Source organism: Mytilus edulis, chromosome 2, assembly GCF_963676685.1.
Source record: "Mytilus edulis chromosome 2, xbMytEdul2.2, whole genome shotgun sequence".
Taxonomy (NCBI): Eukaryota; Metazoa; Mollusca; class Bivalvia; order Mytilida; family Mytilidae; genus Mytilus; species Mytilus edulis.
This window is the reverse complement of record NC_092345.1, coordinates 84,034,441-84,051,313: the sequence shown is the minus strand read 5'-3', so window position 1 is coordinate 84,051,313 and position 16,873 is coordinate 84,034,441. Positions and strand designations below refer to the sequence as shown.

Below are 16,873 nucleotides of genomic sequence, written 5' to 3'. Positions count from 1 at the left end.
AAATTTGGGGATCCTAAGAAGATAAATGCAAAAAATATTTTGATGAAGACGGAAATGATACTGACATTTTTTAAATTTTTTTTATAGTAAAGCTGAGACTACTATAACATAGTGTTATAGTAGTCTCAGAGTAAAGTAAACTGAGGAGAGGGTGGTAAAGGGTTATTTTCGTGCAACGTTTTCGGCCTTTTTATTTCACGTGTTTTCGTGTTTTTGTGTTTTATTTCTCGTTTTCTCGTGTTTGGTTCGATGTGCGTGCTTCGTATTTCCCCTTATTTATTTTCCGTGTTTCGTGTCGGTGCTCTTAATTTCTCGTTCTTGCATTGTTCCACATTTGATTAAAAAGTAAATTGGAACTAACTCAAAGTCAGTGAGTTATAGTACCTTTTGAAACTTGTGTAATATAATAGAAATTGATGTATATTGTTTCCATTCTACTTTCTATTGTATATGTATGCTATACATGTAATAGAGTCCATCATAATATTTTTTTTTTTCAAATCAGATGCAAGTAGCATAGGCTAGCCTAAAAAGTGACCACAAGGTCTTTATGTCCATTAACAATGAACGGCTGAGTAATAACTGCTGGTACTTTTTTTCTTAATATTTACGATTTGATTTCTCGTGCTTCGTTTTCCCGATTTTTATTTTTCGTGCTACGTTTTTGCGATTTTTATTTCACGTGTTTCCGTGTTCAGTACCCCCCTTTACCACCCTCTGAGGAAGTAGAGAATGGATTTTAATGGAAATAGATGCTTTTTTTTACAAAGATGATAAAATACAACAAACAAAAGAAAAAATTATAAACACCTTTACCAAATGTTCCAAAGTATATGATAAGAGTAAACAATTAGCAAAGGCCCGTGACGACATTATTCAATATGTAGCTTGCATGTGTTATAGGTAGTCTCAGCTCTTTTTAACATACTTTTCAGTCTACTCCTAAACTGAGACTACTATAACACAGTCCTAAATCACAAATTAAAAATATCGTGGCAGGCACAAGGCCAGAAATTGATATATATTTCGAAGTCATCATGAATAAAATTTATAGGCTAAGTTAATGTTTTATAAAATATCGAGCGCACCGACCGCGGTTGCAGATACATCTAAACTGCTAATATGACGTCAGTGACATCAGACGTTAGTCAGTTTTGATTGGTACCATTGTGTCCTTGACATTTAGCACCTACACACCTCCAAATTGAAGACGACGACACCGGATAGGGTATTGTTTCTAAGGAAATAGTTTGTTTACCTTTGCCATTCACACTCGAGATAATTGTATCATAGTCTAATGATCCATTCACTGGCATAGTGTATTTGTAGTGCTGTCGGCTTATATGTAGCACTATAAATTGAGAAACTGTACATGATGATAGACTATGCTTAGAATTTGAAATGCCATGCACGTGTTTATGAATAGAGATACTATTAGAGTGATTCTCTCACTGATAGCCAGTTTAAATAACATGTATGGCTAATGAGGGAACGACTATTTAACTTAAAAGGGGGTGGGTGGGGTCTGAATAGAACAAAAGACCCCCCCCCCCCCCCCCCCAAATGGTTGTTCATACTAACTTGTGCTGTTGGAAAAGTTTTAAGGACTTGCATATACATTTCTTCTTCTTTAGTTACAGAAAACCATCAACGTTTTGAAGATTACTTTCTGGGGCATGCCTGATTGAGGTTGATACTGTCCACTCAGTTACACTCTTTAAATCACCTATACATTGTTTGTCTGTTGTCCATGCCAAGCAAGGACAATCAATACAATACAGTTTTTACCTGAGAGGGAGCATCTCCAAGATCTGATATCCCAACTAAGTTTTATTTTTACACCTCCTGCAGGAAAGAAAAATAATGCCCATCTAATCTATCTAAATGTTTGCATAAGGTTCTGTTCTTGCTCAATTATTATATATATATATAGCGATCTGACCCACATCTTCAGATGAAAGTCTGTTTCTAAGATTTGTTACACCTGAAAAAATCCTCTCGGAAGGGACAGACTTTAATGGTAAAGCTAAAACATTTTTCAGGATAATAGATAAATTTGAGACTAAGTTATAACACATAGAAGTCTCAGGATAAAATTATTTGTGTTGTGAATAGATATTTATTAATTTGTATTACCAAGGACATTTCAACGAAAGGGGAAATGGTAAGGAGAAATATTTCAAGATTTATAAAAGACAAACGAATATCTTAGTACTAACATTATACCGTAGTAGTGGCCTCCCAATAGAGTACTCCATTACTAATTGCCTATCCCCACTAACAAAAACATGTAAGAAAATTACATTTCAGGTCATCCTATCTTTTTGGAAAACAAGTAACAAAAATTGTTGTATGGACACCTTAAATTGAGTTGTCTTGAAGCTAATTCTGACTGTCTGATTCAAGCAAACCTGTGCAACTAGATTTTTTCACCTCATTCTCTATGTTCTAGTGTAAGACCTTCACCTAACCTTTCATATTAGTTCTTAGATATAAACCTAACATTTTAGACTGTAGGCAAGGGCATTTATGTCATAATTCTTTAGTGCTTGGACATTTACAATGTATATATTTGTCATTTACTATTTATCTGTATATATACTTTACATTAAAACATATATTTAAAAAATTATAGAAAGTTCATTTCAGGACTAACTTGAATCATTTTGGTAAATATTGAAGCACCTTTGTCATTTTTGGGGGTTTATTTGGTATTGTTTTATTGTCATAAAATTTGCTTTATATATTTCAATTTAATAAAGTTGTAAAAAAAAATTATACAAGTTGACCTCAAAAGATAACAACACAACTGAATGATGACTAAATTAGGATAAAATACTTCAGACAATTTTGTGTCTTTTAAACACCTTGCATGCTAAAATAATTTTTTGAAAAATGTGTTATTATGCATGTACATGAATATGAAAATTTAAAAGTTGTATAAGGTCAACTGCCAATATTTGACTATTGGATGATTTCATATCTTAAGGCTCCTGCTGTGTTGAGTTTGCTAACAGTAACCGTGAACATATGATATGGTTTTATCTTTTATTGTTTTATCTCTGTTGTGTATTTCATTGTCTAATACTGATAAAATAGAATAAAGTACTTTTCCTTAACTGGCTTATACAGTATGAAAATAAGAAGATGAGGTAAAATTTTCAATGAGACATTTATCCACCAGAGACCAAATGACTTGGAAGTAAGCAACTATAGATCATCAAAAGTCTTAACAATTAGCAAAACCTGTACATAAAAAAAAGCTATAAAAGGGATTGAAATGACAAAATGTGTAAGAACTTAAAAGAGAAAACCAATAACCTGATTAATGCTAAAAAAACCTGTGGTATAACGGCTCAAAATAAGGACAAACTGTAATAGTCACCAGATCATCAATGAGAATAAAACACAACTAACAAAAAGATAAAAGATACAATGTACCTATCTCAGAGCAAGGGAATAGTAACTTCTATGTTCCTTTTCTTATTCCTCTCAGCAATTCTGAAAGGAGGAAGGTCTGAGATTTCAAATTAGTTTATCTCTGCATCATGATTCAGGTGTTTTATACATGTATTTGAATGACTTATAATGTTATAATGTTTTTTGTTCTTCAGAAAACTTGGTATTGGAGAAACATTGTTGATACTCAGTCACTACTCAGTTTATACACAACTTCTCTGGAGTCTGGACTTACTGCATGGAGACTAGTCTACTGTTGAACACCATATTGTGATTTCAAGATACCTTTTGGGTATTATTGTGATGTTTGAATCATTGACAAATTTCATGTTTTACCTTAAGCTAAAGTCTTCCAATTGTGGAATATATCATCCTAATATACTATGTATAAGGGTTTCCAAGAGATGTTTAGTTTTAAAAGGGGAAAAATATTAAGATGTTTGATATTGAATAGATATGAGCAGATGTGGTATGAGTGCCAATAAGACAACTCTCTCGTCCAAGTCACTGTTTGTAAAAGTATACCATTAAAGGTCAAAGCACAGTCTTCAACACAGAGCCTTGGCTCACACTGAACAGCAAGCTATTATGGACCCCAAAAATGACATGTGTAAAACCATTCAAATGGAAAACCAACAGTTGAATCTATATAAAAGAAACGAGTAACACTTATACCACATCAACAAACAACTACTGAACATTAGATTCCTGACTTAGGACTGACACAAACAAATGCAGCGGGGTTAAATGTTTTTAAAGATAGGTACCAACCTTCCCCCTTACATGAAATAATAATGTAAAATCACAGCATAAAGACACACTATAAAATATCAACTGAAATGGCTTAACTCAATCAAAAGACATATTAACACAAGTGAACATACACTGAATAAATAAATTTTATCTATGACACAATGTTGATACAAAATCAATAAAATAAAGGGTCATAAGTTAAGCAATTTCAGAAAAACAAAATGCTGCTGAATAGAATAATGTACACAGGTAAATAAGATAATTGTATAGTAAGGTATACAGTATAAATGGAGAACAGAATTATGTTTTAAAGGTTTATAAACTTCATTTCTGTTAATAAATCAATGCAAATCAGGAATCAATATTGAATTACTGATTATTCTGTATCTTTCAGAGAACCATTACTATTAAAAGACAATCCAGGTTTTTGATGTTTAGAACAGACTAAAACAAGTACTTTGTGATTGTTTCATGCTAGTATGGATCATGGTAAGTATGTTTTACTACTAGAAGGGAACCTTAGAAGTTGTAGGTAAAAATAAGTTTAAAAAAAAAGTCTAAATGAAGAGAACAGTGACATAATGTTTTGTGGCAATTTGGTTGATCATTGGTAAATGTTAGTTACTAAATGGAGTGGACATTATATGCCAGGGTCCTTGCATTAATCGTGAAATTGTGTTTTCTTTTGAATTATTTTGCATTTGGATAAACTGGGACCCTTAATTATTTGGTGTGTTTTCACATACTTGCAGACCGTATAGTGATTATTAATTGTTTACATCCCCATCCTTTGGTCTCTGATGGATAGTTGTCTTGTGGTCAATCATGCCACAACTTTTAATTTTATATCAGTTTATCTCAGTCTGAAATTATAACTAGAGGCAATATCAAGTAATATTTACTTCAATGACAAATTTTTATCCCCCACCTAAGATAGTAGAGGGCATTATGTTTTCTGGTCTGTGCCTCTGTTCGTCCGTTCGTCCGTCCGTCTATGCGTTCGTTCGTCCGTCCGCTTCAGGTTAAAGTTTTTGGTCAAGGTAGTTTTTGAAGAAGTTGAAGTCTAATCAACTTGAAACTTAGTACACATGTTCCCTATGATATGATCTTTCTAATTAAAGTTTTGACCCTAATTTCACGGTCCACTGAACATAGAAAATGATAGTGCAAGTGGGGCATCTGTGTACATGGACACATTCTTGTTTAACCTTTCTAATAGATCGGGTAATTTATCGACTGATATTTATTTATATTTAATTGATAATAAAGGCAATAGGTTTATTTTTTTTCCATTATTATACTAGGTGTATTAATGTTTCATTCTCAATGAAGTATTTTTATAACTTTTATGATTTGTACTTGAGAAAGTTTAAGAATTTGATCTTATATAATGTTCTTAGTTATTTACATATTTATTAAACAAAAGTCCTGCAGATTTCTTTAAATATATATATTTTTTTTGTGTTCTTTTGTCCTTGAACTGCATATATTCTAATTTTAATAAATTGAAAGTGCCTCATAATAGGGATAAGTAATAGTGAAACATTAGATGGTCACCTGTGACAAAATTACATTGTATATAGTCTGTTTCAAGATTACTTGTGAAAAACTAAGTATGTCTGTACTTATATTCTTTTTTTTTGTGTAATCATTTATATAATGCTTTATATTCTGATTAAACCATTTATAACAAGAATATAATGGTATACAGATAAAAACGAAAAAACATCATAAATAAAATAATACAATTATAACAATGTAAAGAAAATAACAAAAGTAGAATAAATAAGTTTAGAATGAAGTGATTTAAAGGAGGTCGTGTCTGTTTGACTGGGTTCTCTGACTGACCTCATTTTCATGGTTTAGTGATCACAAAGTTAAGTATTTCCAAGTGTGAAATACTAAATGCCTTTCAAATTTTTATGATTTTCAGATATATTGTTTCAGAGTTATGGGTCTTTTTCTAAACTATAAGCAATTTTTTATATGTGTCGCAGTAACTTGAGTTAATAACTTTGTAAATCCATAATATGAAATTTGTACACACTATAATTTGTTTATTCCATAACCATAATAAGTATTAGATCTACTGTACAATATTGTCTCTCATTGAATTGTGGACAGGGGTGTAATGCAGTCACGTCGACAGATGTATATTTGGTTAGTAAAGTCCAGTCCCATTTTAACTTGTGGTCAGCTGAGGTTATCAGAAAATTGTAACCGGAGATGGTCTCTTGCTCATCTCTCTTTCTGGTCTTTGATGAAAATCATCACAACATTTTATTATAACTGTGAAACATTTGTTCAAACTGAGTCAGAGTTATATCTTAAAAGTCCATGAACACATGACAATGATTAGCCTTAACACCAAAGGCCTTAAAAAGCTATTACGCCTGTGAATTTAACTTTCAGGTCTGTATCATCTATTAAAAACAATATTAAATTTGAATAAAAAGGTGGTTCAGGCCTTTTGTTACAACAGTTTATCAAGAAGCCTTATTAGCATTATATGGGTTTAAAGTGACATTTCTCTTGTTTTTATACACAAGCAGCAAAGGAAAAGGATAACGTTATCTTTTCGTTTCCCTTGAGTGGTGGTTTATTGCCTGTAGAAATTCAAATCTATTAGACACAATACATCACATCCTGGATATAAGTTGCTAGGTTTCCTTAATTATTCAACAGTCCATGCATACAAATTATTACCACTTAAAAACATATCCATATGAGCATATGTGTACTAAACAAAAATGACCACAGAAGTCAAAAACATATTTCTAAGGTTAAACATAAATTTATATTCTGGAAAAAGAGTTTGTTTTGACTTTTTGTTAGATTAAACATTCAGCATACAGATTATAACATTGTTAAATTTTGGCAAGAAAGAGCCAGAAGCAGAAGTAGACCTAAGTCTTTCAAGTTTATTTGCAAGATGTTATTGACCTATAGCAAAACAAATATTACGCCATAACCACTATGGTTTGTCTACCTGTCGTATAGGTGTAGTAATTTGTTATAATTGTAATCAAAGTTTACCTTTCTACTTGTTATTTATCACCTGTAAAAAATTAAACAAGAAATTGTTAATGAACTATACTAAGCTGACACAGCCGAAACATTTTATCTAATGTAAATAGTTTTATTATTGAATACAGGAGTCATTCAGATGTGAACCTTTTCTTTTTACTCCACTATATCACAATGCAGTTCTACAGATGATGTTCTCCCAGTGTTCAGGATTTATGACAATAATTAAAATGAAGTGTGTCAATTTTTCTCAGTTTGGAGTATGATTGATTGAACACGACTAAATTTAACCGTTTAAACTTTATGCAAGTTTGATTTTCAATAACATATTAAATTTCTTATTTAGACAATTTATAACTCCAGGAAAAAGTGAAATTTATTTTTTTAGGTTTTGAAATATTGTGTGATGTATAGTGAATAACTGAAAGAATTTAATGGAGATTTAATTAAATAGACAGAGGTTTAATTCAATATCTTGTGATTTAATTCATTCTTGTCTTGTTTTTTTTATCTTGGGATTTAATCATTTTCTAAAATGGAAAAGATAGAAACTGTGTCAACTAAATGGGACCCTTGTTCGCCAATGTCTCCAAAGGAAGTCCTCCAGCATAGGCAACGGTCCAGAGTAGAATCGGTAAGTCTCAAGTTTTCTCTAAACTAGCTGTTCTCTGAGTTTACATTTTTATCCTCAGTGAAGGATTTTTTACCTTTCGATGGTTGAAAGTTGAAAGTTGATGTATAAATCATTAAATGATTTGGTATAAATATATACATTGTAATGGTCTCTAGTCTGTTCATCTATAAACTATATTCATGGATGAGATAATAAAAAATTGAGCAATTAAAAGCTTAAATGGTATACAAAACAATTGGAAACATTCAATGGCAGACAGAATAAACTAATTTGTCAGTACTCTTCCCTCTTACTCTTACATTGATCAGAAATAGAATACTTATACACTAACTTGAATAGAAGTGCCTATTGTGTCTTGCCAAATGTTCAAATGTTTTATCATTGGATCCAGCTTTTATTGCCAAAAGATTGATAGATACTATCAGAATAGATAATGACCTTGTGATTTCTTGAGAAAAAAGTATCTTTTGACTTTTTAATCAGATCATATCTAGAAATGTTTTTTTATGTCCCATATACAATCATATGAAGCATATTATTTTCTGGTTTGTGGTACCTTCCCACCTTTAGTCTATCCATTTGTTCCTTTATTTGTATACCTTGTTTCAGATTGAGGTTTTGGTTTAATGTTGTTAATCTTGAGGTTACATTGAACTAGAAACTTATTTCACATGTTCATTATGATTTAACTTTATTAAGTCAAAAATAGGGTTTTGACCCAGATGGAATTAAGGTCAAAATACACTTCTTACTGTCTCTAGTAGAGATTCATATTGTGCTTAGTATTTATTATCTTCACAAGACTAATGGAGTTACACTTGGAAACAACACTAAACTATACCGTGAAACGTTTTAAACAATAACTAGAGCTGATCATATTTAATGTTATATGGGATACTAAACATTTATCACAATTGGTATATAAAATTTGAATTGCTTTTTTATGATACTAAGTTATCTTAACCTTGAAATAGATATTGAAATAGCCTGTAGTGCAATACCCCAAATTCCTGTTATGTAATACTAGTATACATTTGTACTTAAAAAAATCAGTAAAAAACATATCCGGAACTTTTTTAATATGAAATGAAGAGTAACAGCTTTTAAAGTCATCAGACTGAAACGGATATCTTTTATTGATAATTAAATCAATTTCCAACAGTGCATCCTTATTTAGGTTTTTAAAAATAGAATTATTGTTATAAAGAAATTTATGTAAAATCTCATGCAAGTTTTCCTGATATCATTCATACATAATTAAATTAATTTCCATCAGTACATCCTTATTCTATACTATTAAACGAGAAGACCTCATTTTGTGTGTCGCTTCTCTTCCTTCCACAATACATCAATCATCATGCCTGTGTGTCCTATAGGTAACATGCATAGTCGCATTTGTCATCTATTCTTATGATTATTCAGATTGAGTTATTTTGGGAGAAAAACGACAAAAAAGGAGTCTGGATATGATTCCGTCATCAGACTGACTTTTAGTCATAGATAAGACTTCCGGTTTGAAACATGGACAAATACAACCAATCGTATGATAGATAACAAAAATGAAAAATAAATAAGCCAATCAGAGCGTTCTCCATATCATGGTGTTTAGATCGCAAGAACCACCTATTATACCTCCTTATAGAGGACAATTATTTTACGTGTTTATCTACATGTAAACTACGATTATACTACTTTGATAGATAGAGATTCTCTGCATTCTGTAAGGGACTTTCTATGTTAGTATAGAAAGTCCCTGATTCTGTCTACTGTTTTCTTTCAAATGTTTACTATTTAAGGGGTCATAACACTTGCATATATATTAAAATAAGTAAAACATGATCAACTTCATCTAAAACTACCTCGACCAAAAACTTTAACCTGAAGCGGGACAGACGGGCAGACGGACGGACGACCGAACAAACGAACGCACGGATGCACAGACTAGAAAATATAATGCCAAGAAATGGGGCATAAACGTTTATTGTTGAAAGGGAAAATAGTGATTTTGCAAAAATGAAAGTAAGGTAGAGATTAGAGGGAGGCAGGACCTTTTTTCGGGGCGTCAGGATCGGGTGTTTTAAGCTCTGAATTTGGGGATTGGTCCTTACAGGATCCGGGAATATATTTTTCGATTTTGGGATATGAATTTCTTTAAATTCTGCATCTCGGGATTTCATGGTTTTAAGCCCGGGATTTCGGGATCAGGACCCCTCCGACCACCCCTCAAATTAGCCTTAGTCGGTCTTAGTCATTTATACATGATTCATATCCTACCATTGGCATGTCAATAAAGCTCTCAAAAGAAAAAGCACTGATGGATTGTCCTAGAAGGATATTTTATTAGACTAATAATGGTCTATATGTAAGCAGTTACATTTATTTCATGTTTTAAACGGTGAAAATTTTTAATTTGATTTGACTTTTACCAAAAAAAGCATTGTAGCAAAGGGGGAGAATAATTGTGGTCTGGGGCCAGACACACGAAAATAATTGAATTTAACAGAAAGGAAACAAATATCTTTGGAGAAAAGGAAGAGGGCTTTTGATACCTTTTATGAATTCTCCATACATACTATCTTTTACAAAAGGTCATCCTACAACAGTTCACAAGCTTTATATGCCCGCGATTTCGCGGGTGTGTTCTAGTACCTTTTAATAGAATAACTCTTTTGAAGACATTTATGTAATATCTTATGTAAGTTTTAATTTCCAGAACTCGATTCCCAATCTGTCAAGAGAATTTTATTGATTTTGATAAAATTGTTTTTGAATTTAATGATGCCTTAGAGTTACATCTTCTAATGTATGGCATGGGTTATCACCTGATGTGAATAATCAACATACTGTATCAGGAGTAACATGAATGGTGTCACTAGTGGGGAAGGATTTCTGCTGGTTATTCTGTGGCACCAGTTTTCACTCTGGTTTTTGTTATGTTGTTCAATCTTAAGTTTTTTTATTAGTGTTTTGTGGACTTTTTGTTGTCTTTTAGTCATTTTCCTGGACTTAATTGGACATTGATTGTCCACTTGGTATCTTCTCCTTCTTTTTGAATGAAGAGCACCCAGTATTTTTTTCACCTTACAATGACTTACAAGAATATTTCAAGGGTATGGGATATTTAAAACCTAAGTAAAGTGATCTTTTAATGTTTGATACATAACACCAGATAGATCCTAATTTCCATTTTATAGCTATAATTAGAATAGTCTTATAAATATTTGACTTTTCTCAATTTTATATGTCAGTCTGGGTATTGGTGCATTATCATTCTTTGCTGATGTAATATGTTGTCCCTGAGGAGAGAAATCTTCTTCATTGTTAACCTTTGAACTAGTTTAATTTTAAGCCATATGTGTAGTATGCTACTTATTTTTTCCTATAGATATTGAACTGGCATTTTATGTATTGAAGAGAGAATATTATTTAGAATCAAGAGTAAATGTTTATTCTGGTCGACTTTTTTGGTAATTGAAAGATATGGAAGTAGTTTGTGTGCACGTAAAAATGATTTGCCTTTCCACATTCTGTGCTTGTACCAAGTCAAGCTCCTAGGACTGTTGTTAACAGTAAAAAAGTTGGATATTCTATTAGAGCCTAGATGTCTGTACTATTGAATATAAAAAATACAATTGAGACAACAATAGATTGTGAAGTATGGTATTCTGTTGTACTGAAAGAGTGAAAGTATTAAAATGATAATCCTGAATAAGTGTGTAAAGGGCTGAGGTAAAGGGCGGATTGTTCTTGGTAATTAATTTAAACATGTCTTCACATAAAACTCAACTCACAATATATTTAAACAAATATTGTAAAATAGTTCCAATCAATAAATTACAATGTTGAGATATATGCCATTTATAAAGCTATGTCAAAACGGATTCTATTTACCATTTAAAAATATTTCATGTAAAATAATGATCTCTAAAATTTCATTTGAAATAAAACAATATTTATTTACCTTGGAAAATCAATCTATCATTAGTCTGGAATTAAATATTGACTAAGTGGTAGTAATCGTTTAAAAAATACATATTTTCTGATTCTTTTGATATCCTATTTAAAAACATGAATATAATTATGTGAGGAGCAAACAGATTTTTAACTTTTTCATTTCATTTCTAAAGAATTGAAGAAAATAAATTAAAAGTAAAGTAGTTTTGCCTTTAGTATTTTGCCTCTTTGCTAATCTAATAATACTTATTACAATATTAGTACTGGTATTAACTTGACAGGACACTGGTGGGGATTGATTAGTCTCCATAGACTATACTTGTAACACTTTTGGAGTATCATTTATAGTATAGTCGGTTACTACCATCTGAGAATTTTTTTATGCCCCACCTACGATAGTAGAGGGGCATTATGTTTTCTGGTCTGTGCGTCCGTCCGTCCGTCTGTCCGTTCGTCCGTCCGTCTGTCCCGCTTCAGGTTAAAGTTTTTGGTCAAGGTAGTTTTTGATGAAGTTTAAGTCCAATCGACTTCAAACTTAGTACACATGTCCCCTATGATATTATCTTTCTAATTTTAATGCCAAATTAGAGTTTTTACCCCAATTTCACGGTCCACTGAACATGGAAAATGATAGTGCGAGTGGGGCATTCGTGTACTGAGGACACATTCTTGTTTATTTTCTTTTAAAAAATTTGAATGAATGATTCCGAAAGAGAAAAAATGGTCAGTTGAATGAAACACAAAAAACATATTTGATGAAACTTTCACAGTAAAAAACTATTGTAAAGGGATTGTTTGTCTGTGAAATGGTGTCAAGAAATTTATTTGTCTGAAATTAAATCTGCTAAGTACTAGTAATGAATAATTTTGACCTAAATAAAACTGGCGACAAATTATGCAACAAAATTAAACAATTAAAAAGAGTTTTAAAAACAGGTTGATTGTCCTGTTACCAGTAAATGGTTACCTCAAAATTGAGATAATGATAGGGTGAAATCTTTGATAGACCATTAACTTTCTATTTACAAAGATGAAATACTATGATTAACTTATTGTAATTTAAATGTACAAGGTCAGTAAGGTGACTTGTAAACCTTACAAGGTCAAAAAATACAAGTTCATTAATAATTTACCTTCAGGTCAAACAAGACAAAATATCTGATCATATAGAGCATTAAAGCTTTTGATCGAAATCTTAACAACTGAACTGTCAATAGATGATGAATTCACAGTCCAGCAAAGCTTAAATAATGACCTTAAACTTTTTATTTATATATAAAGGCTTAAACAAAACAAACAATATATTCTTATTGCCCATAAACCAGACCGTAAGAAAACATACACAGAAAGGGTTGAAATATGAGTATGGAGAAATGTGGAGATAAGGAAAGAATCTTTAGTCAACAATATAGTCAGACTTCCATCTGCCATGCCTTGCATTATCGTTTGCTTTATTCTTAACTGGCAGTAGTGGTCACCTTACTAGCATGCCATGAATGCTAACCTAAATTCAACGACCAATATCTGTTTTTTCAATATATTTTGACTATCTACAGTATTAATTTTTACCTTTTTTTATGCCCCACCTACGATAGTAGAGGGGCATTATGTTTTCTGGTCTGTGTGTCCATCTGTCTGTCCTTCCGCTCGTCTGTCCCCCTTCAGGTGAAAATTTTGGTTGAGGTAGTTTTTGATGAAGTTGAAGTCCAATCAACTTGAAACTTAGTACACATGTTCCCTATGATATGATCTTTCTAATTTTAATGCCAAATTAGAGTTATTACCCCAATTTCACGGTCCACTGAACATAGAAAATGATAGTGCAAGTTGGGCATCCCTGTACTGGGGACACATTCTTGTTTTTAAATAAGTTTAGTGATATCTTTATGTCTGATTATAGAATGAAATGTATAAATTCAGATTCAATTCAGCCAGTTGAATATAGTATTTTGGAATACTGACTGTAGTTGACATCTTAGGTTGCAAGCTAATGGACCAAGATGTGGTAAAATTTTTGCCTTGCAAGATAGTTATATATCAGAATTCTTTGTGAGCTAATTTTGACTTGACAGAACCAAATAGACTGTTTATAGCAAATTAATAGTTATATATCAGAATTCTTTGTGAGCTAATTTTGACTTGACAGAACCAAATAGACTGTTTATAGCAAATTATAATCCAAACAATTGTTCTTGTAAATGTTTAAAAACAAAAAACACAGAAAAAACGTACTTAAATTATTCACATTGTAGCTTGTAACTTATAATTAAAATGTTATTTATTATAAATAATTGATTGAAGTATTTGATATACATGTGCAAACATTTCTTCAAGATAACATTCATATATGCAAAATTATGATAAAGCTTGACTTTGGGATGACCTTCAGAAAACAAATCGTGACTGACAGTTCAATGTTGTAGTTGTAAGTCATTTGTTAATCATTTAGATAAAGTTGTCTACAAGTATTATAATGTTATTACATTTACAATGTTGTAGTAAAGTTGACCACTTATATAGTTAGCTTTGAATAATTGGATTTCAGCAGCAAACATTGGGAGTATTTTACTGTAAGAAATTCATGGAGTTGTATGAATTATAAACATTGTAGAACACTAGCAACACAATTCGTGAGGTGTCTTTAGGTCCTGTTGCATAGCCTATTTAACAGTTGCAGTCCAAATTTCCCGCCTTGTTTCTCTTGTCAACATAACTAGTAAAACCTAGCAGTTCTGTTGTACTGTTTGTTCATTTGTTCTTGTCCTTAAAAAGGGCCTCTATGGGTAGTCTTATTAGAGAATATAAAGTAAAAACTATACTAATAACCTGACCTATGTGGGAAAATGTAGTGGGTTGACTTACTCCTTATGAAATTATACAAAAAATGTACCAGCATTAATTAAAATAATATACATAGATGAAAAGAGGAAATTTGTAGGTGTTGACTAATTGTTTTTGTAGAATATATGAGCTCTTAGTCATACACAATTGGTGGATTTCATATATGGTGATATTTTAAACCTTTGCATTTGTTCTAGTCCGGTTAAAAATATTTTTGGATAAATCATCATGGAACTTGTATTTAAGTGTACCTAAAATGGAGGTGTAATAAAGAAAACAATATCACGAGGAGTTTGATGACAGATATTTGTTGGTCACTTTTAGATTTATTCAATACTTGTTAAAACTTTGTTGGTCACTTTTGGATACATTCACTACTTGTCTAAACCTTGTTGGTCTTATATGTATATTTTTACTACTTTTTTTTTGTCTAAACCTTGTTGGTCTCTTTTATTTGTATATTTTTACTACTTGTCTTAACCCAGGATGATTCAAATGAGCGATTAAGACCATACTTTGGACTTATATCTTACTTATCAATTGAGCTCATTGATTAAGACCATACTTTGAACTTATATATTTTACTTATCAATTGCACTCATTGATTAAGACCATACTTTGGACTTATATCTTACTTATCAATTGAGCTCATTGATTAAGACCATACTTTGGACTTATATCTTACTTATCAATTGCACTCATTGATTAAGACCATACTTTGGACTTATATCTTACTTATCAATTGAGCTCATTGATTAAGACCATACTTTGGACTTATATCTTACTTATCAATTGAGCTCATTGATTAAGACCATACTTTGGACTTATATCTTACTTATCAATTGCACTTATTGATTAAGACCATACTTTGGACTTATATCTTACTTATCAATTGAGCTCATTGATTAAGAGCATACTTTGGACTTATATCTTACTTATCTAATTGGTTGGTGAGTTTTTTTTATACATATTTCAATAAAAATCCGAAGGAAAGAAAACATAAAATGTGTGACCAATCACCATTGTAATGGTGTGACACTTTTAGTGACCACAAACAAATATTGTGCTAGGAAACTGGTCATTTGTTGTATTTTATCATAGGTTAGTATTATGTGGTTTGGTTGATGACCAATCATGACAGTTTCTGTTATTTCATTCACAACTTTTATAGACTCCAGGCAATTTATAGCATGACATATAATGAATGGACATCTGTCTATTGTTGTAGACTATTTTGACCTCTAGATGTCTTTTGGTTTTTTTAAGGAAGCCTTTATGCTTTTGTTATTGCCTTTGTGCTGTTGCATAGCCCCAGTTTTAGCAAATTAATCTATTCTTTCAGATGCTTGATTACTTTGATTACACATACATTTGAATTAACATTTAGTTACTGTTTTTCTCATGGTTATTCTGTCTAATATCAGTTTAAAAACAAAGTCAAGGTTTTTTCCCTGAATATGCACCAGATTTTTGCCGCAGGAACATAATGACTATTCGTTTCTATTCCAAGTGTTATACTGGTAAAATATGAAAAATATGTATTTTTGTTTTGTCTTAACATTATTGATTTTGTTTTTGAAAAGTTAAAACACAACTAAATATGTATTGCTATATATGTACACTACAGTAATGAGTTCTCATGATTCTACATCCTGTTGATACTGTGTACTTATATTTTGGCACTGTACAATGTCATGAGTTTCTCTAATTTCTTTACAATAAATCCTTTGGATGTGTACTGATTGATACTTTAGTCTGGGATAATATTATTTTTTATTAGTATTTCTTTGAACAAGCTTTCAGTAACTGCCAGTTCTCTTATATGAGCGTTTTGTGTCTGTTGTTTTTATGTTATTTATTTTTGTGCTTCATTCTGATCTTTATAGTTGAGCTATTTGCACCTAATTTTTAGTAGAGGGTTGAACTAACCCTGCTACATTTTATTGTGCTGGGTTTAAGTCAGGAGCTTGTAATGCAGTAGTTGGTTAATGTTTGTCATTATTTGTTTTTCTTTTAATTGTATTGAAATAGATACGGCCATTAATTTAGTTTTCTCTTTTAAATTGTTTCACATGTTTCATGTAAAGGCCTTTTATAGCTGACTATACTGATTAAGTTTTTCCCATTGTTAAAGGCTGTACAGTGACTTATAATTGCCTATATCTTTGTCATTTGAACTCTGGCGGATAATTTTTATCATTTGTA

General features: G+C 31.4%; 1 protein-coding gene across 3 annotated transcripts in view; it reads left to right on the top strand.

Moving 5' to 3' along the window:
- Positions 1-1,130: 1,130 nt before the first annotated feature.
- The window catches only part of LOC139510331 (5'-AMP-activated protein kinase subunit gamma-1-like), a 183,020-nt gene continuing 167,277 nt past the window's right edge, over positions 1,131-16,873 (top strand). For 2 of the 3 annotated variants that reach the window (XM_071296861.1, XM_071296860.1), the window contains exons 1-4: positions 1,131-1,228; positions 3,615-3,751; positions 4,607-4,701; positions 7,784-7,873. In XM_071296861.1, the coding sequence (XP_071152962.1) occupies positions 4,684-4,701; positions 7,784-7,873 (108 nt within the window). In that variant the 5' untranslated portion in view covers positions 1,131-1,228; positions 3,615-3,751; positions 4,607-4,683. The remainder of the gene's footprint in view (positions 1,229-3,614; positions 3,752-4,606; positions 4,702-7,783; positions 7,874-16,873) is intronic. The other variant, XM_071296866.1, reaches the window with a different exon arrangement.